Source organism: Pipra filicauda, unplaced genomic scaffold (genome assembly GCF_003945595.2).
Source record: "Pipra filicauda isolate LSUMZ 115617 unplaced genomic scaffold, ASM394559v2 scaffold819_size74158_pilon, whole genome shotgun sequence".
Taxonomy (NCBI): domain Eukaryota; kingdom Metazoa; phylum Chordata; class Aves; order Passeriformes; family Pipridae; genus Pipra; species Pipra filicauda.
Genome location: NW_024104997.1, coordinates 1 through 26,480, shown reverse-complemented (window position 1 = coordinate 26,480; position 26,480 = coordinate 1). Strand labels below are relative to the sequence as shown.

Here is a 26,480-nt window from a genome sequence, read left to right as displayed (position 1 = left end):
TGCTCGGGGACACCCCCCCTGCTCTCCAAGACCACCTTCCACCCCCCCAAATCCCGAGAAACCAGCCCGGCTACTCCGGGCGTCTGGGAGCCCCCGCACCGGAGGGTCCCACACTGGAGGGTCTCATGCCAGAGGAGGGTCCCACACCGGAGGGTCCCACACTGGAGGGTCTCATGCCAGAGGAGGGTCCCACACCGGAGGGTCCCACAGCAGGGCAGGAACAGCCAAAGCCACCCCGGGTCCTGCCCCTGCAGCCCGTGTGCCCGATCCTCCCAGAACCCACCCGGGGGGGCTCCAAGTGCCCCCAGCCGGGACAGGGGGGGTCTGTGTCCCAGCGTATCCCCTCAGTGAGAGCCCTCGGTGTGAGACCCCCGGTCCGTCCCCAGGAGCACAGGGGGGTTCAGTGCCACCCCAGCGGATGTGACGGTGACCCCGGGGTGGGCGGCCCTGACCCCGGGGTGGGCTGGGTGGCCGCGCTGGTCCTGAGCTCCCACCTGGTGTCCAGGGAGGTTTGGTGGCCACAGGGCGCGCTGGAGGGTCCCGGCACTGTCACTGTCCCGGTGGCCCCTTGGTCACGGTGACGGTCCGGGGGCTGCAGCTGGCACAGCCTTTGCCGGGACTCAGGCTGGGATTGAGGCTCCAGGGAGACCCCCGTGTCCCCCCATTCCCGGACAGAGCACCCAGAGCTGCTGGAGCCATCAGAAGCTTTTATTTTAAATAACCTCAAAAAATAGAATTGCAGAGAGCAGAGCTGGGGGAAGAAGAGGGCTGGGGCGGGACCCCCTGCCCGGCTGGGGCTCCAGCGGTGGCTGCCCCGCGTCGGTCCCCTCAGAAGATCCTATTCCCTTTGGGATGAAGCGATGGCAGATCCCGGTGCCCATGGCCAAAGCTCTGCCCGAGGCTGCAGCCCCCTGGCCACTGGCTCTGTCACACCAGGGGGGACACAGAGATGCCAAGCAAAGCCCAACAAGCATCCCATGCCCCCCACGCCCCTGGAAGCCCCCCCAGCCCCCACCAATATCAAGTCCCAAAGCACAGTTATCCAGAGCAAGCAGAAGCACAAGCTGCCCCCCCCGCCCCCCCCGGACCAGAGGCATCTCCGGGTCCCTTCTGGAAGCAGAGCTGACCCTTTCCAGGCCATTTTCCTGGCTGTTTTCCCAGTGCTCTCCCAGCTCCTCTGTGTGGAGCCGGACTGGGGATCCCAGGTCATCCAACAGGAGAAAGGGCCTCAAGACTCCTGCAGTGGCAGGGCTTGGCTCTTCCATCCCAACCATGTCCTTGTGGAATGCCATCCAGTCTGGAACAGCCTGGAAGGTTCTGGAAGCAGCTGGAGCCCTCTCGCCCCATGGCTGCCTCCAGTGGATGCAACTTTTAAGCCACTGGATCCAGCTCTTCCCAGTCTGTGTGGCCGGAGCCAACATGGCAGATCCAGGTCCAGTGGCACCCCCTCCAGTCCTTTGGTGTCTTCCCGAGCCAGAAATGGGCCATGTCCCAGTCTGGCTCTGGTTTGCCCCATCCAATCCCCCCGAGGCTCCTCCAAGTCCCAGTGTCACGTCCAGCCAGAGGGATCACCCTGGCTCCGACCCCTCGGCTCCGAGCCCTCGGCTCCGTCCTCGTCAGGGTCCGGCGTGGGAGCTGAGGGCCGGCCCTTGCCCGTGGGGGTCCTGGTGGGGGTCCCAGTGCAGGGGGGTCCCAGACAGCCAGGGCAGGTCCCAGTGCAGGTCCTGCTGTGGGTCACAGGCGGCCTGGACAGGTCCCAGCGAGGGTCCCAGTGCGGGGGCAGGGGTGGGGGTCCTGGCAAGGGCCCCAGCGTGCATCCTGGTGCACGTCCCCGTGAGGGTCCCGGGGGGTTACAGACAGCCGGGACACGGGGCCGGTTTTTCCTCGATGTGCTCCTGCTCCGGCGCTCCCGGCGTTCCCGGCATTCCTGGCACGCGCTTCTCCTCGAAGGCCCGCGCGCAGCCCCCGGCCTTGGCCCAGAGCTGCCCCCGGGGGGGCTCGGGGGGGCGGGGGGCCAGGCAGGCGGCACAGCAGCACGGGGGGGGCAGCCCCGGCGCCCTGGGGCCCGGACCCTCCCCCGGGCACTTGCACGGGGGCACCGGGGGGGCTCCGGGGCCCGGGGGGTGCTCGTCCTGCATGAGCTGCAGGAGGATGTCGGCGGCGCCCGAGGGGCTGTCGGGCCGGGCCGGGGGGGCCCCGCGGGAGCAGGGGGGCAGCAGCAGGGCCGGGGGCTCAGGGCCCTTGCCCAGCGGGTCCCCGGCGGAGCAGGCGGGCGCGAGGCCGGCGCCGTGGGTGCGGCGGTGCCGCAGCAGATGGGCCTTCTGGCTGAAGCCCTTGCCGCAGTCGGCGCAGCGGAACGGGCGCTCCCCCGTGTGCGTGCGCAGGTGCACGGCCAGGTTCACCTTCTGCCGGAACCGCTTCCCGCACTCGGCACACGCGTGCGGCCGCTCGGCGCAGCCGTGGGGGCACTCGGGGCACGGCTGGGGCTGCTCGGCGCAGGGCGGCGGCTGCTCGCAGGGGTGGGCGCGCTCGGCGCAGGCGTGGGGGCACTCGCCGCAGGCGCGGGGCTGCTCCACGCAGGCGTGAGGGTGCTCGGCGCAGCCGTGGGGCTGCTTGGTGCAGGCGTGGGGCCGCTCGGCGCAGGCGTGGGGACACCCGGCACAGGGGTGCAGCTGCTCGGCACAGCCGTGGGGCCGCTCGCAGGCGTGGGGCTGCTCGGCACAGGTGTGGGGCTGCTCGGCACAGGTGTGGGGCCGCTCGCAGACGTGGGGCCGCTCGCAGGCGTGGGGCCGCTCACCGCAGGGCCGGGGCTGCTCGAGGCAGGGGTGCAGCCGCTTGGCGCAGGGGCACTTGGCACAGGCGTGCAGCTGCTCGGCACAGGCGCGGTGCTGCTCCGTGCAGGGGTGGTGGTGCTCGGCGCAGGGCCGGCGCTGCTCGGGGCAGGAGTGGGGCCGCCCGCGCGGGTTCGCCGGCGGCCCCCCGTGCTCGCCGCAGGCCTCCCCGCAGGGCCCGCAGGGGAAGGGGGCCCCGGCGGGGTCGGCGGTGCCGGGGGCCGTGCCGGGGGGCCCCGCGTGCACCCGCTGGTGCACCCGCAGGGACAGTTTGCTCTTGAAGCGCTTGGGGCACTCGAGGCAGGTGAAGGGCTGGCGGCCCAGGTGGGTCTTCTGGTGGGCCAGCAGGTTGGGCTTCTGCGCGAAGCGCTTCCCGCACTGGGCGCAGGCGAAGGGCCGCTCGCCCGTGTGCACCCGGTAGTGCGTCACCAGGTTGCCCTTCTGGTTGAAGCGGCGGCCGCAGACGCCGCAGGTGAAGGGCCGCTCACCTGTGTGGATGCGCTGGTGTGTGGCCAGGTTGGTTTTGAGGCTGAAGCGCTTCCCGCAGGTGTCGCAGCGGAAGGGGCCGCGCCCGCCGGCGCCGTGCCCGTGCCGCAGCAGCCGCTCGCACTGCGCCAGGCTGCGCCCGCACTCGGGGCACGGCCAGGGCCGGGCCTCGCCCGCCCGTGCCGGGGGGGACCCGGGGGGCAGCTCCGCGCCGGGACCGGGCTCGGGGGGGGCCCCGGGGCACGGCTTGTGCCCCGCGTGGCTCTTCTGGTGGGCGACGAGGGCGAGCCAGAGCCCGAAGCTGTTCCCGCACTGGTTGCAGATGAAGGGCTTCTCTGGGGGGGCCGTGGCGTCCCCCAGCCCCGGCTGTGCCCCCGGGGGCCCCAGGAGGGGGGGGCCGGGGGAGAAGTTTGGGGGCGCCTCGGGGGGCCGCAGCAGGGGCACCTTGGGGCAGAAGCCATCGCCGCAGTGGGCGCAGGGGAAGGGGGGCTCGCCCGGGGGCGGGGGGGGGAAGCCCTTCTCTTCGCAGGGGAACAGCTCGGCGCCCTCGGGGGGCTTCGGGGCGGGCGGGAGCGGGGCGAAGGGGGGGTCCTGCGGGGCGGGCGCGGGGGGCAGCAGGGCGGGCGCGGCCCCGAAGGGCGCGGCGGGGACCGGGCCGCGCGCGAGGCAGCGGCGCTGGCGGGGGACGTGCGTCTTCTGGTGGGCCTTGAGGGACACCTTGTCCTTGAAGCACTTGTGGCACTGGGCGCAGGGGAAGGGGCGCAGGTCGGTGTGGGTGCTCTGGTGCGTGACCAGGTTGGTTTTCTGGGTGAAGCGCTTCCCGCACTGGGCGCAGGCGAAGGGCCGCTCACCTGTGTGCACCCGGTAGTGCGTCACCAGGTTGGTTTTCTGGTTGAAGCTGCGGCCGCACAGGAAGCAGGAGAAGGGCCGCTCGCCCGTGTGGATGCGCCGGTGCGTGATCAGGTTGGGCTTCTGCCGGAAGCTCTTCCCGCACTCGGGGCACACGAAGGGCGTGTCCTCGGCGCAGCCCCGCGCCGGCCGCGCCCGCGCCTTGCCCTCGTCGGGGTGGGCGCCGTGGATGCGCTGGTGGGCCAGCAGGTTGGCCTTCTGCGAGAAGCTCTTGCCGCACTGGGCGCAGGGGAAGGGCCGCTCGCCCGTGTGCACCCGCCGGTGCGTGAGCAGGTTGGGCCGCTGGCTGAAGCTCTTCCCGCAGTCCCCGCACCGGAACGGCTTCTCCCCGGTGTGGATCCGCTCGTGCGTCACCAGGCTCTGCTTCTGCCGGAAGCCCTTCCCGCACTGCCCGCAGCGGAAGGGGCCGGGGACGCCCCCCTGGGCCCCCCAGCAGCCGGCGCGGGGGGCCGGGGGGTCCCGGGGGGGCTCGGGGCCACGCTGCCCGCCGGGGAACCAGCGGCCGGAGCTGCTGCCGGCGGCCGGGAACAGCTCCAGGGAGCCGGCGCCGATCCCGGGCTTCTCCTCGGGCTCCACCTTGCTCACCCGCCCGGGCTCCACTGCACCGGAGACAGCCCGCAGTCAGCCCGGCCCTCGGCAATTCCAGGCTGTCCCGCGTGGGAAGGCCCTGGATCCAGCCCCCCCCGCTCCATGTGCGACCCCCAACATGGAATCACCGTGGTCTGTGGCCCCCCAAACAGCCTCCAAACCCCCCTCGAAGCTCCCAGTTTGTGACACCTCGAAGTGCCCCCAAAAACCCACTGCACTCCCCAGTCTGTGACACCCCCCAACCTCCTGCACCCCTCACCTGCAGTGGTGCTGGGCCGGTGCCAGCAAAAAACTGCCAGTACCTGGCCCAGACTGGTCAGAACTGACCCGAAATTACCATAAACTGGCCACAACCTGGTTCGGGATTGCCCATAATGGGAGCAAACTGCCCCAGGATGACAAAAACTGGCCCAAAACTGCCCAAACCAGCCCAGAATGGCCAAAACTGGTTGAGAATGGACATAAACTGGTCCAAACCGGCAAAAACTGGTCCACAAAACTGGCCCAAACTGGCCTAGAATGGCCATAAATTGGTCATAAATGGCTGCAAACGGGCCCAGAATGGCCACCAAATGGCTCCAAAATGGCTGAAAACTGGCCCAAAATGGACATAAACCAGCCCCACGCCGGCTCCAAACTGACCCAGAATAGTCCCAAACTGCCTTACACTGGCTCAGAACGGCCCCCCACTGGCCCCAAAGCGTCTCTGAAGGTCCCAAGTGTCCTCACACGGCCCCAGCCCATCCCTTCCCCCCAATCCCAGCGCTCCCCCATTCCCGAGGATCCAGACTCACCGGCGCAGGGGCTGCCCAGGGCCTTGGAGTCCTCCGGGCCCGTCCGCGCGGCTCCGAACGGCTCCTCCGGCGCCTTCATCCCAAACAAACCCACCGGCTTGAAGAACCGGTACCCTGGGGGGACACGGCCGTCACTGGGGGAGCCAGTCGGGGACCAGGGGACACAGCTGTCACCCAGAGAGCCGGGGTCAGGGGTGGGGCTGCCACTGGGAGAACTGGGAAGGCGGGATTGAGCCGCTCCTGGGAGAACTGGGCTCTGGGAATGGGGGACGGAGCCGCTCCTGGAGAACCAGGTTCCAGGTGAGGTGGGATGGAGCCATTCCTGGGCTCTGGTTTCTTCCCGCAGCCTCTCCCACTCCCGGGAATCCCCCGGAACACTTTCATCGTCCCAGTTCAAAGCTCCCACAAAAATGCACCGAGCTCTGAGCGGAGAATTCCCCACCCCCCATCCCACAGGGTCCTCTGCCCGTGCCCCCACCACCCACCTGTGCAGGGATCCGACGGGATCTCGGCGCCGACAGCATCCAGCTGGGATCCGGCCCGCGGCGCCGGGCTCAGCCGGGAATACGGGAGCAGATCCAGGGCGTGGGCGGGCTGGGGAGGGGGCAGCAGCTCAGCGGCATTTGGGGGCCATTTGGGGCCCCTTTGTGTCAGTTTGGGACACTTCCCTGGGCAGGGATCATCCCCTTGTTCCTGCATCCCAAATCCCAGGTCCAGGCCCCTCGCTCCAGGATGGAGCCCACGGCACTGGAGCACGTCCTGCCCGGGTAACAGGGATGTCACCCCACTCTCCCATGTCCCCTCGGGGGGTCCCAGCTCCGGGTGGGCTCATTCCCACAGGAAATCCCAGCACTGGGACCCACTGGAATCTCCCTCAGTGTAGGGAAGCTGCAGCCCCTCCGTGCCTGTGACCCCATCAGAGCAAGCAGGGCTTGGCAGAGCCCCCAGAGCTGAGGGATGAGCCCCCACAGATCCCTGTTCCCCAAACCAGATCCCTGCCCCCCCAAACCAGATCCCTGCTCCCCCAGCAGATTCCTGTTCCCCCATCCCGACCCCTGCCCCTAAACCTGGTTCCTGTCCCTCCAAACCAGATCCCTGCCCCCTGAGCTGGGGGCTGACCCCCCCCCTCCCTGAGCCCCCCCCAGGATCCGCACTGAGGGAGGAACCTTCCCTGAGGAGCCGATCCTGCTTTTCCAGGGACACCGAACGCCCCAAGCCCCGACCCCCCCCGTGTCCCCCAGGATTCCTCTCATGTTCCCAAGCCCAGAGCCTGGTGGAGGGCAGAGCCGGAGGGGGCCCCGCGCTCCGGGACTTCCCAAAGCGCCGATTTCCCGGAAAAATTCTCGGGGGGTTCCAGGGATTGAAAAAAAAAAAGCACGGGAGGAGTCCCGGGCCCGGGAATCCCCCACAACGTCCCCCCCAAAAGTCCCGGGGTGGCGGAGCCGCGGGGGATCCCGCCGGGAATCCCCCCGTACCTGGGGCGCTCCCCCCGCGGACATCGCTCCCCCGGGGCCCCTTCCCGGCCCCTTCCCGCTTCCTTCCCGGCCTCTTCCTCAGCCTCTTCCCGGGCTCTTTCGCAGCCCCTTCCCGGCCTCTTCCCGTCCTTTTCCTGGTCTCCTTCCGCCACCGACTCGCTCAAATGGCCGCAGCGGGGTCCTGGGAGAGCGGGAGAGCGGGAACGTGAGTGGGGATGGGAACAGGATGGGAGCGGGAGCCGGGCCCGAGGAGCTCGGCAGCCCCGGAGCGGACTCGGCCTCCCCCCGCCCCTCCTCCTCCTCCTCCTCCTCCCCCCGGAATTTGGGGCGCGGAAGGGCCGAGCGGGGCCGGATCCGACTGCGAACCGAGAGAGCTCGGGAGAGCTGGGAGTTGTAGTTCGGGATGGGATGGGACGGATGGGATGGGAGACAGCGGGAGCGGCAGCCGGGAATGGCCCTGGGGCCGGGAATGGCCCCGGCGCAGGGAACGACCCCAGCACGGCAACGGCTTATCCAGCCGGGAACAGCCCCCGAGTCAGGAATTGCCCCGGGAGCCGGGAACAGCCCCGGTACAGCATCTCCTGGACAACCGGGAATAGCCCCGGAGCTGGGAATGGCCCCGAGGCAGCCTCGTCCTGCCAGGAATGGCCCCGGGAGCCGGGAATGGCCCCGGCACAGCCTCGTCTGGGCAGTCAGGAATAGCCCTGGGAGGCAGGAATAGCCCCGGGACAGCCTGGCCTTGTCCAGCCGGGAATAGCCCCCGGGAATATGGAACAGCCGGGACTATGGAATCACTCGTTAACCGAGAACAGCCCCTGGAGCCGGGAGCAGATCCAGCCCCCGATCCCGGGCTCGGGGGGTCCCGGTTCTCCCCGGTGCCGGTCGGGGGGTTCGGGATGGCCCCCCCAGCACCAGCGCTCCCGGATCCCCCCCAGCAGCTCCTGCGGGAGCCTCGAACCCGCCGCTGCCCCGCGTGTCCCCCCCGAGGCCCCCAAAAACACCCCCTGACACACCGAACCCCCCCGACCCCCCCAAGCCCCCCGTTCGTGTCCCCGGGGTCACGTGACACCCCCCCGAGCCCCCTCCCAGGGAACCTCACGGGCGGCCGCTGTCCCGCGACGCGATGACGTCACGCGCCCGTTGACGTCAACGCGTCCGTGATGTCATCTAGAAAAGACACGCCCACCGCGTGGCCGCGCCCGGCCGGGGGCGGGGCCTGAGGCAGCGCCCCCTGTCGGCATCACCGGGCTGCGACGGGATGGGAGGGGCCGGAGAGACCCCGCCCCCCGGTGCCCCCAGTGCCCCCCAGTGTCACTCCCAGTCCCCCCAGTGCCCCCAGTGTCACCCCCAGTGTCACTCCCAGTCCCCCCAGTGCCCCCAGTGCCCCCAGTGTCACCCCCAGTGTCACCTCCAGTGCCCCCCCGTGTCACCCACAGTGCCCCACAGTGACACCCCCAGTGCCCCCAGTGCCCCCCAGTGATCCCCCAGTGTCACCCCCAGTGCTCCTCCAGTGCCCCACAGTGACCCCCCAGTGTCACCCCCAGTGCCCCCCAGTGCCCCACAGTGTCACCCCCAGTGCCCCCAGTGCCCCCCAGTGTCACCCCCAGTGACCCCAGTGACCCCAGTGTCACTCCCAGTGCTCCTCCAGTGCCCCCCAGTGTCATCCCCCAGTGCCCCCAGTGCCCCCCAGTGTCATCCCCAGTGCCCCCAGTGCCCCCAGTGTCACCCCCACTGCCCCTCCAGTGGCCCCCCAGTAATTCCAGTGTTCCCCCAGTGCCCACCTGGTGCCCCCACTGTCCCCCATTGTCCCCCAGTGACTCCTCTGTGCCTCCCTGTGTCCCCCCGGTGTCTCCCCACGACTCCTCAGCCCCCCCAGCGCCCCCCGCTCCCCCCGGTGCCCACCCTGTGTCCCCCCGTGTCCCCCCCGTCCCTTCCCCTCCCCCCTTCAGCCTCTCCACGTCCTCCCAATGTTCCCCGGTCCCCTCCGTGTCCCCCCCCTCGACACCCCCCGTCTCTCCCGGTGCCCCCCCATCTCCTGGCGTTCATCATCCCCCCGCTCCTGCTCCCGGAGGGGACATCCAGGACAAGGACGCTTGGGCCGGGGGCAGGAGCCATTCCCGGGGGGCTGGAGCCCATTCCCGGAGGCAGGAGGTTGTTCCAGGGACAGGATACCATTCCCGGGGACAGCAGGCAGCTCCCGGGGAGCCCATTCCTGCGGCAGGAACACATTCCCGGGCCATTGTGCCATTCCCAGGGGGCAGGAGCACATTCCTGGGGTTCGGGGGCTATTCCCAGGAGCACGATCCCGTTCCCAGGGGGAGGAGCTCATTCCCAGGGACATGACACCATTCCCCGTGGCCGGGAGTCTGTTCCTGGGGGCAGGATGTCATTCCCGGCAGGATGTGATGACATTCCCGGGGGGCAGAGAGTTGTTCCCAGAGGCAGGAGCCCATTCCCAGTGGGCTGGTGCCCGTTCCTGGTGTTCAGGAGCCCGTTCCTGGGGGCAGGAGACATTCCCAGGGGCACAGCGTCATTCCCAGTGGGACATGAATCCATTCCCGGGGGGCAGGAGCCTGTTCCCAGGGGGTGGAGCCCATTTCCCGGGGCAGGAGTTTGTTCCCGGGGGCAGGATGCCATTCCCAGCGGGACATGAAGCTATTTCTGGGGCCCAGGAGGTTGTTCCCGGGGGCGGGATGTCATTCCCAGTGGGACATGAAGCCATTCCAGAGGGCTGGAGTTGGTTCCCGGGATGTCATTCCCAGCATGACGCCATTCCCGGGGCTGCAGGAGTTTGTTCCTGGGGAGCAGGAGCCGTTCCCGAGGGCAGGAGCCCATTCCCGAGGGCAGGAGCCCATTCCCGAGGGCAGGCCGGGATTCCCGCGGGCCCCGCCGCCATTCCCGGGGTCTCTCCCCCCATCCCATTCCAGCCCCTCCTCCCGGTCACTCGCGGGGCCGTCCCGGGGGCGGATTTGGGGGCAGATCCCAGGAAATCGGCTCATGCCAGCCCGACGCCAGCGGCCGGCGGCTCGGTGAGGCCATTCCCGGCGGGATGAGGCTCCCGGTGTCCCTGTGGCTGCCGCTGGCCCTGGCGGTGGCCGCGGTGGCCGCGGGGCAGTCCCCGCTCCAGCGGCGCGTGGTCCGGGACGTGCTGGAATATTTCCACGGGCGCAGCAACGTGCATTTCCTCTTCAGGGAGAGGGAGCTGGACGGGCTCGTCGAGAGGGTGAGCGGCGGGACCGCGGCGGGACCGGGAGCGGGGCCGGGGTGGCCACGGGAACGGGGAGGGGGCCGGGGAGGGGGGTCGAGTGTCCCAGAGGGAGGGGAGAGGGGGACGGAGTGTCCAGGAGGGAGTAGGCGGCTGGGGGGGTCATGGAACGGGGCAGCAGGGATTGAAATTAGGATCTGGGGCTCAGGGTGGCCACAGGAACAGGGAGAGGGTTGGGGACACAGTTGGGATGTCCTGGAAGGAATGGGGAGAGGGCTGGGAACACAGCTGGGATGTCCTGGAAGGAACGGGGAGAGGGTTGGGGACACAGTTGGGATGTCCTGGAAGGAACGGGGAGAGGGTTGGGGACACAGTTGGGATGTCCTGGAAGGAACAGGGAGAGGGTTGGGGACACAGCTGGGATGTCCTGGAAGGAATGGGGAGAGGGTTGGGGACACAGCTGGGATGTCCTGGAAGGAATGGGGAGAGGGTTGGGGGCACAGTTGGGATGTCCTGGAAGGAACAGGGAGAGGGTTGGGGACACAGTTGGGATGTCCTGGAAGGAACAGGGAGAGGGTTGGGGACACAGTTGGGATGTCCTGGAAGGAACAGGGAGAGGGTTGGGGAGGCAGTTGGGATGTCCTGGAAGGAATGGGGAGAGGGCTGGGAACACAGCTGGGATGTCCTGGAAGGAATGGGGAGAGGGTTGGGGACACAGTTGGGATGTCCTGAAGGAATGGGGAGAGGGTTGGGGCATCCCAGAGGGAATGGGGAGGTATTTGGGGTGTCTCAGATGGAACAGTCGGTGGAGAGGATCATCGAGCAGGTGAGTAACAGCATTCAGGATCTGGGATCCAGGGTTTGGGATGGCCACAGGAACAGGGAGGGTGGTGGAGAGGATCACTGAGGGGGTGAGCAATGGGATTTGGGATTGGGATCTGGGATTAAGGATCCAGGATGGCCGTGGGAATGGGGAGGGTGTTGGGGTGTCCCAGAGGGAATGGGGAACGGGTTGGAGTGTCCCCAAGGGAGTGGGAGGTGGATGGGGATGAGCACCAGGATTTCAGGGTTCAGGACTGGGATCCAGGATGGCCATGGGAATGACAAGGGGGTCAGGGCAGTGGGGTGGGGTGTCCCAGAGGGAACAGGTGGGCAGTGGGTGCCAGGGTGTCCTGGAGTGCCCGGGATCAGCCCTGCTGGCTGGGCCTGGCTGAGCTCGGTTACTCATTAACGGATCCGGGTCCATCCCGCTGCCCCTGGAGCACCACTCACGTCCAGGAAGAGCCAGGAGCTCTGGGCACCCCCCCTTTGGGCCACTCACCCACCCTGGAGCCACCCTGGGGTCATTCCCGGGGCTGGATTTCCCTGGGAGTCTGCAGGATTCAGGGGCCCTTTGGAGTTTGGGGTCCCTCCCAGGGGTTGGGATCTGTGGGGCTCAGGGTCCCTCCTGGCATTTGGGGTCCCTCTGGGGGCTTTGGGTTGCTCCCAGGGTTTGGGATTCCTCCGGGGGCTGGATTTCCTGGGAGGCTGTGGGGTCTGGGGTCCCTGGCACGCCCTCCCAGCCGCGTTCCCGCAGGAGGATCCCTCGGGGACGTTCGTGCAGCTCCGGCTGGGCCTGGCGCAGACGTCGTGCCGCAAGCGGGGCCCGCAGCGCCAGTGCCGCGTGGTGGAGAACCGGGTGAGGGGGCACGGCCTGGGCGTCCCCTCGTCCCTGAGGCACATCCCAGGGCGCTCCCATCCCTCGGTGCACGTCCCACACCCTGGGGTGTCCCCCCCTCCCTTGGGCCACATCCCGCGAGTGTCCCCATCTCCCCTGGGTCACAGCCCAGGTGTCCCCCCACCTCCCTTAGGGCACATTCCAAGGTGTCCCCCTGCCTCGGGCAACATTCCCCCTCCCCCGGGACACATCCTGGGGTGTCCCCATTCCTCGAGCCACGTGCTGGAGTGTCCCCCCCCCTTAGGGCACATCCCAGGGTGTCCCTTCCCTTGGGCCCCATCCTGGGTGTGACACAGTCCCTGGACGTCCCCCGGGCCCCCCGTTCCCCCCACCGCGCTGCTGCGGGTGCCAGGGTGGGACGGAGGGGACAACGGTGGGTGCCAGGGGCTGGGACACCCCCGGGGGGGTGACATCCCGCCGTGTCCCCAGCGGAAGCCGACCTGCCTGGCCTGCTACAAGTTCGACACCGGCGACGTCCCCAAGGTGCTGGACAAGTACCACAACTGCGGCCCCGCCCATCACCTGGCGGCCAAGGTGAGGTGCCCCCTGTCCCCCCAGTGGCCCCCTGTGGCCCCCCGTGCCCCCAGCCGGTGCCAGCCCGTGCTGTGCCCGCAGGAGATCCGGCAGCGGGATGAGGCCGAGTGCCGGGCGGTGGAGGAGGCCGGGAAGGGAGGGGACGCGCTGTACCTGCCCGGAATGTTCGCCTTCTCCCGGGGGCTGCCGGCATAGGTGGGTATGGGGACAGCCCCGGGGACACCCCCAGGGACACCCTGGGACAGGGACATACCCGGGAACCCGCTGGGATGGTGACATGGGAAGACACCTGGAGAACACCCTGGGATGGGGACACGGGGACACCACGGGACAGGAACGTGACTGGGAGAACCCCCAGGATGGGAACACATCTGAGAACCCCCGGCATGGGGACGTCGGGACACCCCCTGGGACAGGGGCATGGGCGGGAGAAGTCCCTGGGACGGGGGCAGGGGACACACCTGGAGAAATCCCCTGAGGTGGGGACATGGGGACAGGGATGGAGAACCCCCCAGGATGGGGACATGGCCGAAGAACCTCCTGGAATGGGGACACAGGGACATGGGGGTCCCGTCACAGCCCCCCCCCCGTGTCCCCTCTCCAGGCACCACAGCACCGCCGGACGCTGCCATGGGGGTCCCGGACCCCCCGCTTGTCACCCCCCAGCACCGCGTGACCGAGGAGGGGCCCGGGCGTGTCCCCCCCTCCCGCCTGTCCCCGCTCCCCAGTAAACCCAGTGCTGGCTCCGCTGTCCCGGCTCTTATTCCCAACGGGAACTGGGAGGGAATTGGGCTCCGTGTCCCCACCCCCTGTGCCACCCCCCGCCCGTTGTCCCCAGGGATGGGGGCACTCAGAGGGCCCGGGCTGAGCAGTGGGTACAAGGCAGTGCCCCCGAGGCCGCAGGACACAGGGACACCAGAGGCTGGGACGTGTTTACTGCAGCGGCACCGTGTCCCCTGTCCCGGGGATGTCCCCCCAGCATCCCCCGGTCCCCACGATGTCCCGCAGCCAAGGCCAGGCTCCCTGCAGCTCCTCTGTGGCCCCCGGTGGTCCTGTGCCAGGCTGGGGTGGCTCTGGGGGTCTCCCAGCCCCGGTTTTGGGACCCCATGGCTCAGAAGCTGACGGTGCCGGGCTGTGGTGGCTCTAGGTGGTCTCCCAGTCCCAGTGTTGGCTGTAGTGGCTCTCAGTGGTCTCCTGGTCCCGGTGTGGTCCATGGTGGTTCTGGATGCGCCCCCAGCTCTGTTTGGGACCCCCCAGCTCAGAACCCCGAGGTGCCAGGCTGTGGTGCTCTGGGTGGTTTCCTGGTGTGGGCTGTGGTGGCTTTGGGGGTTCCCCAGTCCAAAGCTAAAGGCTCTGGGGTCTCCTGACCCGGAGTGGTCTGTGGTGACTCTGGGTGGTCTCGTGGCCCCCGTATTGGCTATGGTAGCTCTGGGTGCCCCCCCATCCCCATTTGGAGCCCCTCAGCCCCATTTTGGGACCTCCCCAGCCCCGTTTCAGGCCCCCTCAGCTCAGAACTCAAGGGCTCTGGGCTGTGCTGTCTCCGGGTGTCCCCCAGCCCCGTTTGGAGCCCCCTAACCCCATTTAAAGTCCCCCAGCCCCGTTTGGAGCCCCCTAACCCCATTTAAAGTCCCCCAGCCCCGTTTGGAGCTCCCAGCCCCATTTTGGGAGTCCCTCGGCTCAAAACTCAAAGGCTCTGGGCTGTGGTGGCTCTGGGTGGTCTCATGGGCTCAGTGCTGGTTGTGGCATCTCTGGGTGCCCACCAGCCCCATTTGGAGCTCCTCTGGCCCCTTTTGGACCCCCCAGCCCCATTTGGACCCCGCAGCCCCTTTTTGTGCCCCCTGGGCCCCCATTTTGGGAGCCCTCAGCCCTGTCTCAGGCCCCCCCAGCTCAGAACTTGAGAGCTCCTGGCTGTGGCACCTGGGATGGTCTGAGTCCCGGTGCTGGCTGTGTTGTCTCTGGGTGCCCCCTGGCCCCATCTGGTGCCCTCCCAGCCCCATTTTGGGACCCCCCCAGCCCCATTTGGAAGCCCCCAACCCTATATGGAGTCCCCCAGCTCAGAACTCGAGGGCTCCTGGCTGTGGTGTCTCTGGTGGTCTCCCAGTCCCGGTGTTGGCTGTGGTGTCTCTGGTGGTCTCCCAGTCCTGGTGTTGGCTGTGGTGTCTCTGGTGGTCTCCCAGTCCCGGTGTTGGCTGTGGTGTCTCTGGGTGCCCCCCGGCCCCATTTGGAGCCCCCCCGGCCCCATTTGGAGCCCCCCCGGCCCCGCTGTGCCCCCGGCCCCCCTGCAGCTCAGAAGCCGTAGTTGCCGGCGTGCCGGCGGCCGAGCGCTCGCTGTGCCTGGGCGATGGAGTCGTCGGCGCGCCGGCCGAGCTCGCGGCACTCCCGCAGGGCCTCCCCGAGCTGCCGCGTGGCCTCCTCCAGCACGGCGCTGCGGCGCGGCGCCCGCGGCTCCCAGAACCCGGCCCGCACCCAGGGCTGCGGGGCGCCACGGGGGGGCTCGGCCGGCCCCTCGGCCGCGGCCCCGCGGTCCAGCGCGGCGGGTCGCAGCTCTGCAGGCAGCGCAGCTGGCGCAGGCTGCGCAGCCGGTTGCCGGCCAGGTTGAGCTGGCGCAGGCTGCGGCAGCCCCGCAGCGGCTCCACGCTGGCCACGCGGTTGCCCGCCAGGTTGAGCACGGCCAGGGCGCGCAGCGCGGCCAGCGGGGCCAGCGCCGCGATGGCGTTCCCGGACAGGTCCAGCCACTCCAGGTTGGAGCAGTCGGCCAGGCAGCCCAGGTGGGCGATGCCGCGGCCCCGCAGCCGCAGCAGCAGGATGGACTCGAGGGAGAACTCGCCCGTGCAGGCCTTCAGCAGGGCCGGGGTCACGCACACCCCCGAGCCTTCCTCCTCCTCCTCCTCCTCCTCCTCCTCCTCCTCCTGCTCCTCCTCCTCCTCCGACGGCTCTGACAACTCCGGGGCCGGCGCCGGCACCTCCTCCCCGCGCCCCTCCATCCCCGCGGGGGGGTCCTGGGAGGGGGAAAGGGGTTGGGGGTGGCACTGGGGAACTGCCCGGGGGGCTGGGGGTGTCCTGGGGCATGGGGACATAGGGGGGTGTGGGTGGGGCACAGAGACACACGCGGGGCACATCTGGGGGTGTCCTGGGGGCACAGGGACATGTGTGGGGCACATCTGGAGGATGCTGGGGACACAAGGACACGTGTGGGGCACATCTGGGGGATCCTGGGGGCACAGGGACACGTGTGCCGTATATGGGAGATCCTGAGGGCACAGGGACATGTGTGGGGCACATCTGGGGGATCCTGGGGACATACGTGGGGCACATCTGGGGGACTCTGGGACATGGGGGGGACGTATGGAACGCAGGGAGGCACGTGGGGCACATCTGGGGGTGTCACCTCCTCCTCCCCAAGCCCCTCCATCCCCGCAGGGTGGTCTGAGGGGGGAGAGGGGTTGCGGGTGGGACTGGGGAACCTCTCAGGGGCGACACGGTGGCTGTGGGGTGGCCTGGGGTGTGGGGACACATGTGGGGCTCATCCCGGTGGGACCCGGGTGCACACGGGCACGTGTGGGGCACATCTTGGGGGGCGGACCTGGAGCGCAGGGACAGGTCCAGAGCCCATGCGGAGGCCCCGGACCCCGGCCTGCCCCCACCCTGGTGCCCCCGAACCGCCTGGAACCCTTCAGACCCCCTCTCTTCCCTTCCCCAGTGCCCCCAGACCCCCCCAGCCTCCCTGTGCTCCCCCCATCAGTGCCCCCGTTACGTCCCCCAAAGCCCACCCCTTACCCCGGACCCCCCCAGACCCTTCCTATTTCCTCCCCTGGTGCCCCCCGGCCCTCCCGGTGCCCCCATTATCCCCCTCGGAACCCCCCAGACCCCCCATCTCTCTCCGCTCCCCCCCGGTGCCCCCAAACCCCCCGCGCCCCCCCCACTCACCGCACGGCGGCTCCCGGCGGCCCCCGAGGCCCCGCCCCCCGTCGCCATGGAGACCAATCCCCGCCCACCGCCCAGGCCACACCCCATTGGACGGGTACCCTCCGCTGGCCCCGCCCCTCCACTGCCCCCGCCCACACTCGCGGGTGCCTCCTCCCCCTCTATCCCCCCCCGACCCCAGACCCCCCCCGGCCCCGGAATGTTCCGTAAAAACGGGTTTATTGACATTTCGGTTCACTGCCGCTGTCCCCGCGGCACAGCCACGGCAGGGACACCGCCCCTTCCCTGGGGGGTCCCCCCGTGCCCCCCCTCCGGCCCTCAGCCGGGGTTCGGCCATCCCGGAGCCACCGGAGCCGCGACGCTCCCGTGCCAGGCCGGAATCCTGTGCGGGTCCCTCCCGATGGGACCCCCGCTCATCCCGGCACACCCCGGGGCTCAGGATGCGGCACTGGCAAACACCAGGCACAGCCTGGCACATCGCAGTGCCCAGGACTCACCGCCGGCAGCGGCCGGAGCCACCGGCACGTCCTGGCACATCCCGGTGCTGGGGTGCGGGGCTGGAAGCCGCCGAAGTCCTTGGCACCTCCTGACACATCCCAGTGGAGAGTGCCAAGGATGCAGCACTGGCAGCCACGGGGAACCAGGCACATCCCAGTGCTCAGGTTGCACCACTGGCAGCTACCAGGTCCCTGGCACATCCCAGTGCCAGGACTCAGCACTGGCAGCCCTCAGAGCCCCTGCCATCTCCCAGCACACCCTGGTACTCAGGTGCGCTGCTGGGAGCCACAGAAGCTCCTGGCACATCCTGGCACATCCCAGTGCCCAGGATTCAGCACTTGGCATCTGCTGGAGACTCTGGCACCTCCCGGTACCGAGGACACATCACTGGCAGCCGTAAGGACCCCTGGCACATCCCAGTGCTCGGGATGCGCTACTGGCAGCCACTGGAACCCCTGGCACCTCCCAGCACATCCCAGCGCTCAGGATGTGGCACCGGCAGCCACCAGGCCCCCTGGCACGTCCTGGCACTCAGGGGCAGAGAGTGGGGGGCTCTGGCCAGCCCAGCTGGGGCCCGGCGATGCCAGTGCCAGTCCCTGTGCCCATCCCAGTGCTGGCAGCGGTGCCAGTCCCCGTGCCAGCGGTGCCCGTCCCGGCGCCGGCGCGGCTGTGGGTGCGCTCGTGGCGCTCCAGGTGAGTCTTGCGGGTGAAGCCGCGGCCGCAGCGGGCGCAGTGGTGGGGCCGCAGCCCCATGTGCACGGCCTCGTGCCGGCCCAGGTTGGCCTTGGAGCTGAAGCGGCGCCCGCAGCGGGCACAGGCGTGGGGGCGGGTGCCCGTGTGCACCAGCAGGTGCCGCGCCAGGTGCGCCTTGCGCCCGAAACCGCGCCCGCACTGCGGGCAGGAGAAGGGGCGCTGGGCGGGGGGCGCCTGCAGGGCGGGCTGGGGGTCCTGGGCGAAGGGACGCTGGGCGGGGGGCACCTGGGACACGTGGTGGGTGAAGGGGTGCTCAGTGCCGGGCACCTGCGACAGGCACTGGGGGTCCTGGACAGCGGGCACCTGTGGGGGCTGCAGGAGGTGCTGGGGGTCTCGGGCACTGGGCGCCTGTGGTGGGTACTGGGGGTCCTGGGTGCAGCCACGGCCACACTTGGCACCGGGCAGCTGTGGTGGGTGCTCGGGGTCCCGGGCACTGGGTGCCTGCAGTGGGTGCTGGGGGTCCTGGGCGCAGCCGTGGCCGCACTCGGCACAGCCCAGGGGTCGGTTCTCCAGGTGCTGCCACAGGTGTGGCGCCGGGCTCTGCTTCCAGCTGAGGCTCGTCCCGCACTGGGGGCAAGGGAGGGGCTTCTCCTCGGCAGGGCCGTCCCCGTCCCCGTCCTCATCCCGCTGCCCATCCAGGTGTCCGTTGCCGGCCCCCGGCCCCGTGTGCAGCCGCGGGTGCGACGCCGGGCTCTGCTTCCAGGTGAGGCTCGTCTCACAGCCCGGGCAGGGCGGCGGCTTCTCCTCGGGGGGCACCTCCCCGTGCCCGTGCCCGTCGCGGCGGCCCTGGGCGGGCTCCCCGTGCAGGCGCAGGTGGCGCAGGAGGTGCTGGCGGTGGGCGAAGCGGCGGGCGCAGCGCGGGCAGGGGTGCGGCCGCTCCCCGGTGTGGGTGCGCAGGTGCCGGTCCAGGTGGGTTTTCTTGCGGAAGCGGCGGGCGCAGCGCGGGCAGGGGTAGGGCCGCTCCCCGGTGTGCGTGCGCAGGTGGGAGCGCAGGTGGATGCGCTGGCGGAAGCGGCGCCCGCAGTGGGGGCAGGGGAAGGGGCGCTCGCCCGTGTGCACCCGCAGGTGCCGCGTCAGGTGCGCCTTCTTCCCGAAGGCCTTCCCGCACTGGGGGCAGGAGAAGGGCCGCGGGGCGGGCTGGGGGCGGCGCTCGTGCCCCACGGGGACGGGGCTCATCCCGGGGCGCGTCCCGATCCCGGGGCCGATCTCGATCCTGGCGCCGAAGCCGATCCCGATCCCGGAGCCGTCCGGGCGCTGCCCCAGCCCCCAGGTTGGCAGCACCCCGTACCCCAGCTCCTCCGGGCACGGCTCCTCCGCTTTGCAGGCGCCGGCGATTCCCGGCGTCCCGGCGGGATCAGAGGGGATGGCGCCGGGAAGGGGCTGTGGAGCCAGTGGGGCCTCGGCTCCGGCTGCCCAGGCCTCGTCCTCCTCCTCCTCCTCCACCTTCACCTTCCGCACCAGCCAGTGCCCTGCGGGGACACGGTGGGGAGACGTGCCAGGGATGGGATGTCCCGGCACGGCCACCAGCACTGGGACACGGCGACTGTCACCCCAAGGACTTAGAGCTGCCACTGGCCCACGGACACAGTGACTGTCACCCAAGGACCTGGAGCTGCCACCAGCCCTGGGACACAGTGACCATCAAGGCCAGTGGCACCAGGGACACAGTGACCGCCACCCAAGGACCCAGCACTGCCCCCAGCCCCAGGACAGGGTGACAGTGACCGTGTGGCCCCAGTGCTCCCAGGGGACCCCCAGCAGTGCCGGTGTCACAGCCGTGTTCCTCACCTGAGCCGTGGAGCTCCGGGTCCTCCAGACTGTCCCCATCGCCTTCAGGGGTCACCTCCACCTTGGGGACCACCAGCCACACTGGGGGGACAAGGGGCACAGCCAGGTCTCCCCCCTGCTCCAGGGTGGCCCCAAGTACCCCGGGACCACCCTGGTGCCCACCTGACACCCCCCGGGACCCCCATGCCCACCTGAGCTGGCACATCCTGGTGCCTCCATCTCCTCCAGCTCCATCTTGGCCACGGCGGGACCTGCGGGGGGTGGGGGTAGCACCGGGTGAGACCCCTAGACCCGAACTGGGGATCCCCCTGAACCCCCCTCAGGGGGTTGGGATCCCCCGGACGCCCAGGACCCCCAGCACGTACCCAGGGCACAGTGGGGGTCGACGCTGTCCTGCATGGTGGGTCCAGGGGGTTCGAGGAGGGTTTGTGGGGGTCCGGGGGGTCCCGTGGGGTGCGGGGGTCCGGCGCTCAGCGGGGCTGGGGGTGGGCAAGAGCCGCGGGCTCGCTTGGGGGACCAGGGCTCCCGGGGGGGCCCCAGCCAAGGGATGGCGATCCGGGGGCGTGCAGGGGGTCCCCGCCAGCCCTGACCCCTCCCAGCGAAGAGGGGAAGTCTCGGGCCCCCCTGCCCCGGGGACACGCCCCGGGGGTCCCCCACCGGGGGGGTTTCCCCGTCCTAGTTCCCCCCAGCAGCTCACAGCCCCCCCGCCCCTTCTCCGACCCGCGCGGCCCCCCCGGAACCCCACCCAAGCCACCCCCGCCCCTTCAGTCCCCCCGCCACTGTCCCCCAGCCTCCTCAGTCCCCCTCTGTCCCACCAAAGCCTTTTCGTCCCCCACTGTCACCCCCACGCCCTTCCCGTCCCCGCCCCCCAATCCTGCACCATCCCCCCGGTCCCCCCCGGTCCCCCCCGCCCTTCCTGCACCGACCCCCCGCCGGCTCCGGTCGCGGCCCTGATCCCGACCTCAGTCCCAGTCCCGATCCCGGTCCCGGTCCCGATCCCAGTCCCCCCGTACCCTCGGGGCACCCCCGGCCCCACCGGCTCCGCCGCCGCCGCCACCGGCCCCGCCCCCCGCGGTGGCCGCCGGTCCCCCCGCCCCGGGACCGCCCCCCGGGGCCGCCCCCCGTGTCCTCCCCCCGGTCCCCCCGCCCCGGGACCGCCCCCCGGGACCGCCCCCCGTGTCCTCCCGCCCCCCGGGACCGCCCCCCGTGTCCGGACCCCCGGGTCCCGTGTGTCCACCTCCGTGTCCCCCACTGTCCCCTCCCGTGTCCCCCGGTGTCCCCCCGGTGTCCCCCCGTGCCCCCCCGGTGCCCCCCACCCCGTGCCGTACCGGGTGTGCTCCCCCCGGAGGGGACACGGACACGCGGGGGGCAGGATGGGGGGCGTGGAAGACATGGACAGGGACATGGGGACACGGGGGGACACGGGGAGGGACATGGGGGCACGGGGGGACACGGGACAGGGACACGGGGGGGAAACGGGACATGGGCAATGGGACACGGGCAGGACACGGGGGGGAACGGGACAGGGACATGGGGACCCTGGGAGGACAGGACAGGACATTGGGGACCACGGGAGGTACACGGGGGAGGGGACACTGGGGGACACGGGGAGGGACATGGGGACACGGGGGGACACGGGACAGGGACACGGGGGGGACACGGGACAGGGACATGGGGACAAGGGGGGGACATGGACAGGGACATGGGGACACAGGGGGACACGGGACAGGGACATGGGGACACGGGGGGACACGGGACAGGGACATGGGGATATGGGGACAAGGGACAGGGATATGAGGACACGAGGGACGTGAGGACACGGGGATAAGGGACAGGGACATGGGGACACGGGGGGTGACACGGAGGGGACAAGGGCAAGGGCACGAGACAGACACGGAGGGAATGGAGGAGACGTGGGACGGGGACCTGTGGACTTGGGGGACACTGGGGAGGACATAGGGGGACACAGGAAAGGGAGTGAAAATATGGGGGGACCCCGTGCAGGGACATGGAGGGAAACAGGGGGACACAGGGGGACACAGGGGGACAGAGGACAGGGCTGTGAGGGGACACAGGACAGGGAGATGGGGACACGAGGGACGTGGGGCACATGAGGGGACATCGGGGGATACGGGGCAGGGACACAAGGACACAGGGGTACAGGGGGAGACACGGGAGTGCGAGAGGGGACGTGGGGGGACACAGAACAGGGAGTGGAGATATGGGGGTACACGGTGCAGGGCCATGGAGGGACATAGGGGCACATGGGGGGACATGGAGGGGACGTGAGACAGAGACATGAGGGGACACAGGAGGACGTGGGGGGAAACAGGGACACAGGACAGGGACGTTGGAAGGCACAGGACAGGGACATGGGAACAAAAGGGCTGAGTGTGACCAGGACCCGCAGTCCCGCCACATCCGTGTCCCCCCCCCCCGTGCCGGATCCTGGGTGTCCCATGCCATGACCTTCTCCCAGGAAACAGGGAGATGCCACCCTGATGTCACCGTGTTCCCCCCCAGCCGCCAGCTGGGCCCAATCAGTGTCTCCTCAGCTGGTGGCACTTTTGGGGACTTTCCATAAATCCCAGAGCCTCTCGGCAGTGCCGGAGCTGGGGCCGGTGAGTGACATCGGGGGGGGGACACTGGGAGCGTTCCTGTGGCTGGGGGGTCCCACCACAGGGGTGGCCCTGGAATTGTGACAGTGGAGTCACCTGGATCCCACTTTTCCAGGAAAAAATGGGATCTGGCACGGCTGGAGTGACCTGTCCGGGCGTGGCCAGGGGGGTTGTGGCTGTCACCGTGCTGTGGGTGACGGTGGTGGGGGCAGCCACGGGGTGAGGAACTGGGAATGGGAGTGGGAGGTGGGAAGGGAACTGGGAATGGGAGGTGGGAACTGGGTCTGAGTGACAGGAACTGGGAATGTGGGTTGGGAGCTGGGAATGGGGGGTGGGAGCTGGGAATGGGGGATGGGATGGGTGCTGTGGGATGGGATGGATCCCAGGATGGGAGCTGGGAGCCAGGATGTATGTCGGGAGTTGGGATGGGTGCTGGGAGCAGGGATGGGATCTGGATGGATCCCGGGATGGGTGCTTAGATGCAGGCTGGGAGCTGGGGGGGTGCCAGGAGTGGGGATAGGTGTGGTGAGTGCCAGATGGGTGCCGGGATGGGTCTGGGTCCCAGCTGGGTCCCGGCTGGATCCCGGCTGGATTCCGGGGGTGCCCGGCAGGCGCTGGTGCGAGCGGACGGTGCAGGTGACGGAGCAGGAGGAGGTGACGCCCCGGCGCGAGGCCGCCGTGCCCTGTCCCAGTTTGTACCAGTACAGCCTGGCCGGGTGGCGGCTGGACCGGGACCGCACGCGCCAGGGACGCGGGGACCCCCCGGGGGACACCAAAACCGACCCACCCGGGGACACCAAAACCGACCCCCCGGGGGACACCAAAACTGACCCCCTCAAGGACACCAAAACTGACCCACCCGGGGACACCAAAACCGACCCCCTGGGGGACACCAAAACTGACCCCCCGGGGGACACCAAAACCGACCCCCTCAAGGACACCAAAACCGACCCCCCGGGGGACACCAAAACTGACCCACTCGGGGACACCGGCACCGACCCCCCCCTCTGCTACATCTACCGGTGAGTCCGGAGAGACGGGGCACGGGGTGACCCCGGGTGGCACTGAGGTGGCACCGGGTGACACAGGGGTCCCCCCGCAGCCCCCCGGAGACACGGCCGGTGGTCCGGAGCCACACGGAGCGCAGCTGCTGTCCCGGCTGGAGCGGCCCCCGCTGCACCGAGGGTATGGGGACGTGGGGGTGGCACCCAGGGATGTCCCCAGGGTGCCATTGCCACTGCCCCATTCCCACTGGGTGCTGGGATGGGTGCCGGGAGCTGGGATGGGCACTGGGATGGGTGACAGGAGCTGGGATGGGCACTGGGATGGGTGACAGGAGCTGGGATGGGCACTGGGATGGGTGCCATTCCCATTGTACCATTCCCACCAGGTGCTGGTATGGGTGCTGGGAGCGGTGGTAGGTGCCAGGATGGCAGCTCAGATGGGTAATGGAAGCAGGAACGGGATCCAGGATGGGATCTAAGATGTGTTCTGGGAGCCGGGACTGGGTGCTGGGATGGGTGCTGGGATTGGATCCAGGACAGGTGCTGGGGATCCAGGACAGGTACTGGGATGGGTACCATCCCACCCATGTCACCCCGTGCCACCCAATGCCACCCCATCCCGCAGGCCCGGGCTCCCTGGGCCGCTGTTTCGGCACGTGGCAGTGCCAGGATGGCCCCGGTGGCCACAACGGCAGCGCCATGAGCCGCTCCGAGTGCTGCCGGCAGCCCTGGGGACACAGCTGGCACCGCGGGGACACCGGGGACACCGGGGACACCGGGGACTCGGGGCCCTGCCTGCCCTGCACCCGCCTGCCCCTGGGTGGGGACGGGGGGTCCCCGCGCCACCGCAGCCCCCCGGCCACGTGCCAGGCCTGGGCCGGGACGCGGTTCCGCACCTTCGACGGGCGGCACTTCAGCTTCGCCGGGACCTGCCGGTACCGCCTGGCCACGGCCACCGACGGCACCTGGGACGTCACCATCGGCCTCGGCCACCCCCGGGTATGGGGGGTGTCAGAGGGGTCACGGGGGGTCATCCCCCGGGGGTTGGGATGGGGCTGGGAGAGGGAACGGGGGCTGGGAGAGGGAATGGGGGCTGGGAGCTGGGGTGGGTTTTGGGACGGGGGCTGGGAGGTGGGATGGGTGCTGAGATGGGTCCTGTCCCTGTCCTTATGGGCTGTGACACACCTGTGTGTCCTGTTCCCATCCCTGATGACTGTGACACACCTGTGTGTGCCATCCCCCGGCCCCTGGCACACCTGTGTGTCCCGGTGCCATCCCTGGTGACACGGTGCTGCCCCAGGTGCTGCACATGACCTTCGGGACAGACACGGTGGTGGCCTGGGGACGGAACGTGTCGGCGAACGGGCTGGCGGTGCTGGAGGGACACCCCTACCTGCACAGAGGTGCGTCCTCGAGGCCACCAACCCGCGGGAGGGTGGGGATGAGCCCCCGGTGACGCTGGGTGGCACCAGGACACCGTGATGGATCAGCGGTGGTGGCAAAGCTGCCACCAGGTTCCCTGTCCCCATCCCGGCCCCATCCCGCCCCGCAGGGCTCGGTGTCACCTGGCCGGGGGACTGGGTGGCCGTGGCCAGCAGCCTGGGCGTGCGGGTGGCCTGGGACGGGCACCTGGCGGTGACGGTGACGGTGGAGCCTGAGCTGCGGGGGGGCACCGGGGGGCTCTGCGGCACCTACACCGACGACCCTGCAGGTAAGTGCCACCTGCCCGGTGCCACCCCCGCTCCACCTGGGGACTGGGGGGACACCCCCTGTCCCTCCACCCTCCCTGTCCCCCCAGACGACTTCGTGAGCCCCGATGGGGACGTCGCTCCCTTTGCCGCCGCCTTTGGCAACGCCTGGAAGGTGCCGGCAGCTGGCACAGAGGTACCTGGGCAGTGCCACACACCTGGGGGGCGGGGTGACCCCCCCGTGCCCATTTGGGGGTTCCCGGCGCTGAGGGACCCCCGGCTCAGCCCCCATGCAGGGACGTGCCGGAGGGTGGCTCCAGGTGTGGCCCAGGCGAGGTGGCACCTGCGGTGGCCACGTGCGGGCAGCTGCTGGCCCAGCCCTTCCAGCAGTGCCACGGCGAGGTCAGCAGCACCCGGGGGCATCGGGGGGCCGGGGGGGGGGTCCCGAGGGGTTCAGGGGGTTACCGGGAAGGTCCTGGGAGTGTCCGGGGGGGGCTGATGGATCCTGGGGGAATCCTGTTCTGTCCTGGGGGATACTGGAAGGTCCCGGGGGGTCTGAGGGTCCAGGGGGTTCTGGGGGGTCCAGGGGGCTCCAGGGGGGCTCCAAGGGGTCCAGAAGGGTCCCGGGGGGTCCGGGAGGGTTTCCGAGTGTCCTGGAGAATTCTGGAGGGGTCTAGGGGATTCTGGGGGGTCCTGGAAGGGTCTGGGGGGCGTGGGAGTCCCAGGGGTTTACATGGGGTCCTCCCCTCTGCCCCCCTCCAGGTGGACCCCAGCGGGTTCTATGCGGCGTGTCTGGCGCTGCTGTGCGGGGACGGGGACCCTGGACCCCCGTCACCCCCCGACCCCCTGTCACCCCCCGACCCCCTGTCACCCCCCGACCCCCTTTCGCCCCCCGTCCCCCCGCCCCCCGCCGCCTGCGACACCTTCTCCGCGTACTCCCGGGAGTGCTCCCGCCGCCAGGTCCATGTCCCCTGGCGCCGTCCCGGCTTCTGCGGTAGGAACTGCGGGGGGGCCCCTCCCCGACCCCTCTCCGCGGTGCCACCGGTGCCACCGCGGTGTCCCGTCCCCAGAGCGCCGCTGCGGCGCCGGGCAGCGCTTCTCCGACTGCGTGTCCCTGTGCCCGGTCACCTGTGTCACCGCGGGCAGCGCCGAGGAGGGGACGTGCCAGCGCCACTGCCACGGCGGCTGCGAGTGCGGCCCGGGGCTGGCCCGGGACGGGGACGGCTGTGTCCCCCCCGCCGCCTGCCCCTGCCACCACCGGCGACAGCGCTACGGGCCCGGCCAGAGCATCCGCCAGCGCTGCAACCGCTGGTGGGTGACACCACGAGGACAGCGGTGGCACCGGGGTGGCACCCATCGGAGGGGGACCCGGCTGATGGGCAGCGCCAGGGTCCCCTGTGGCGTGTCCCCTCCCTAGCCCGGGGTCCCCTGCCGTGTCTCTGCGGTGACCCCACTACCCCAGAGTCCCCCGCAGCATGTCCCCTGTGGCGTGTCCCCTCCCTAGCCCGGGGTCCCCTCGATGTATCCCTCTTCGCTCCGCTGTGGCACGTGTCCTCCCAGTCTGATGTCCCCTGTGGTGTCCCCTGGGATGTGTCCCTCTTCAGTGTCCCCTGTGGTGTGTGTGCCCCACCCTGGGGTCCCCTGCAGCACGTCCCCCTCCATCCCGGT

The 26,480-nt window shown here is 70.1% G+C and overlaps 5 protein-coding genes across 8 annotated transcripts; 2 read left to right on the top strand and 3 right to left on the bottom strand.

The window, feature by feature from the left end:
* Positions 1-695: 695 nt before the first annotated feature.
* On the bottom strand, positions 696-8,253 carry LOC120322470 (zinc finger protein 135-like). Of its 3 annotated transcripts, none has more exons than XM_039390382.1 (5): positions 8,183-8,253; positions 7,084-7,264; positions 6,094-6,202; positions 5,609-5,722; positions 696-4,825 (listed from the first exon to the last, which is right to left on the bottom strand). In XM_039390382.1, exons 2-5 carry the CDS (start codon positions 7,105-7,107, stop codon positions 1,851-1,853), a joined length of 3,222 nt encoding a protein of 1,073 aa, XP_039246316.1. In that variant the 5' UTR covers positions 7,108-7,264; positions 8,183-8,253; the 3' UTR covers positions 696-1,850. The 3 variants fall into 3 exon arrangements, with proteins under 3 accessions (XP_039246316.1, XP_039246315.1, XP_039246314.1); XM_039390381.1 differs by having other exon boundaries at positions 8,178-8,228; XM_039390380.1 differs by lacking the exon at positions 8,183-8,253 and having other exon boundaries at positions 6,094-6,367; positions 7,084-7,103.
* A 1,690-nt stretch (positions 8,254-9,943) lies between these two features.
* On the top strand, positions 9,944-13,288 carry RARRES2 (retinoic acid receptor responder 2). Its single transcript, XM_027728215.2, has 5 exons — positions 9,944-10,306; positions 11,865-11,966; positions 12,435-12,539; positions 12,621-12,734; positions 13,144-13,288. The coding sequence occupies exons 1-4, from the start codon at positions 10,133-10,135 to the stop codon at positions 12,732-12,734; spliced, it is 495 nt and encodes a 164-aa protein (XP_027584016.1). The 5' UTR covers positions 9,944-10,132; the 3' UTR covers positions 13,144-13,288.
* Positions 13,289-14,121: 833 nt separating this feature from the next.
* LRRC61 (leucine rich repeat containing 61) lies at positions 14,122-16,190 on the bottom strand. Its single transcript, XM_027728214.2, is given in 3 exon segments — positions 14,122-15,074; positions 15,077-15,541; positions 15,544-16,190. Coding segments are annotated over 3 exon segments (858 nt in total). The 5' UTR covers positions 15,688-16,190; the 3' UTR covers positions 14,122-14,825.
* A 799-nt stretch (positions 16,191-16,989) lies between these two features.
* LOC113991687 (zinc finger protein 467-like) lies at positions 16,990-20,003 on the bottom strand. 2 transcript variants are annotated; one of them, XM_039390385.1, is made up of 5 exons: positions 19,868-20,003; positions 19,694-19,753; positions 19,503-19,583; positions 18,141-19,183; positions 16,990-18,047 (listed from the first exon to the last, which is right to left on the bottom strand). In XM_039390385.1, the coding sequence occupies exons 1-5, from the start codon at positions 19,899-19,901 to the stop codon at positions 17,493-17,495; spliced, it is 1,773 nt and encodes a 590-aa protein (XP_039246319.1). In that variant the 5' UTR covers positions 19,902-20,003; the 3' UTR covers positions 16,990-17,492. The 2 variants fall into 2 exon arrangements, with proteins under 2 accessions (XP_039246319.1, XP_039246317.1); XM_039390383.1 differs by having other exon boundaries at positions 16,990-19,183; positions 19,868-20,001.
* Positions 20,004-24,433: 4,430 nt separating this feature from the next.
* On the top strand, positions 24,434-26,123 carry LOC120325074 (SCO-spondin-like; the record flags this gene model as incomplete). Its single annotated transcript, XM_039390387.1, has 6 exons — positions 24,434-24,527; positions 24,677-24,835; positions 24,923-25,008; positions 25,098-25,214; positions 25,575-25,806; positions 25,883-26,123. Coding segments are annotated over exons 1-6 (929 nt in total), but the record flags the coding sequence as incomplete, so codon positions are not given.
* Between the last annotated feature and the right edge of the window lie 357 nt (positions 26,124-26,480).

Excerpts from the sequence above, each read along its gene's own strand:
- LOC120322470 (XM_039390380.1), bottom strand. The coding sequence starts at position 6,307 with ATGCAGGAACAAGGGGATGATCCCTGCCCAGGGAAGTGTCCCAAACTG. Across the intron at positions 5,723-6,093 it reads CCCGTCGGATCCCTGCACAG|GGTACCGGTTCTTCAAGCCG; the intron begins GTGGGTGGTGGG and ends GTGTCCCCCCAG. Across the intron at positions 4,826-5,608 it reads CCTGGGCAGCCCCTGCGCCG|TGGAGCCCGGGCGGGTGAGC; the intron begins GTGAGTCTGGAT and ends TCTCCGGTGCAG.
- RARRES2 (XM_027728215.2), top strand. The coding sequence starts at position 10,133 with ATGAGGCTCCCGGTGTCCCTGTGGCTGCCGCTGGCCCTGGCGGTGGCC. Across the intron at positions 11,967-12,434 it reads GCCGCGTGGTGGAGAACCGG|CGGAAGCCGACCTGCCTGGC; the intron begins GTGAGGGGGCAC and ends CCGTGTCCCCAG. Across the intron at positions 12,540-12,620 it reads CCCATCACCTGGCGGCCAAG|GAGATCCGGCAGCGGGATGA; the intron begins GTGAGGTGCCCC and ends CTGTGCCCGCAG.
- LOC113991687 (XM_039390383.1), bottom strand. The coding sequence starts at position 19,901 with ATGCAGGACAGCGTCGACCCCCACTGTGCCCTGG. Across the intron at positions 19,584-19,693 it reads ACCAGGATGTGCCAGCTCAG|TGTGGCTGGTGGTCCCCAAG; the intron begins GTGGGCATGGGG and ends TTGTCCCCCCAG. Across the intron at positions 19,184-19,502 it reads CCCGGAGCTCCACGGCTCAG|GGCACTGGCTGGTGCGGAAG; the intron begins GTGAGGAACACG and ends GTGTCCCCGCAG.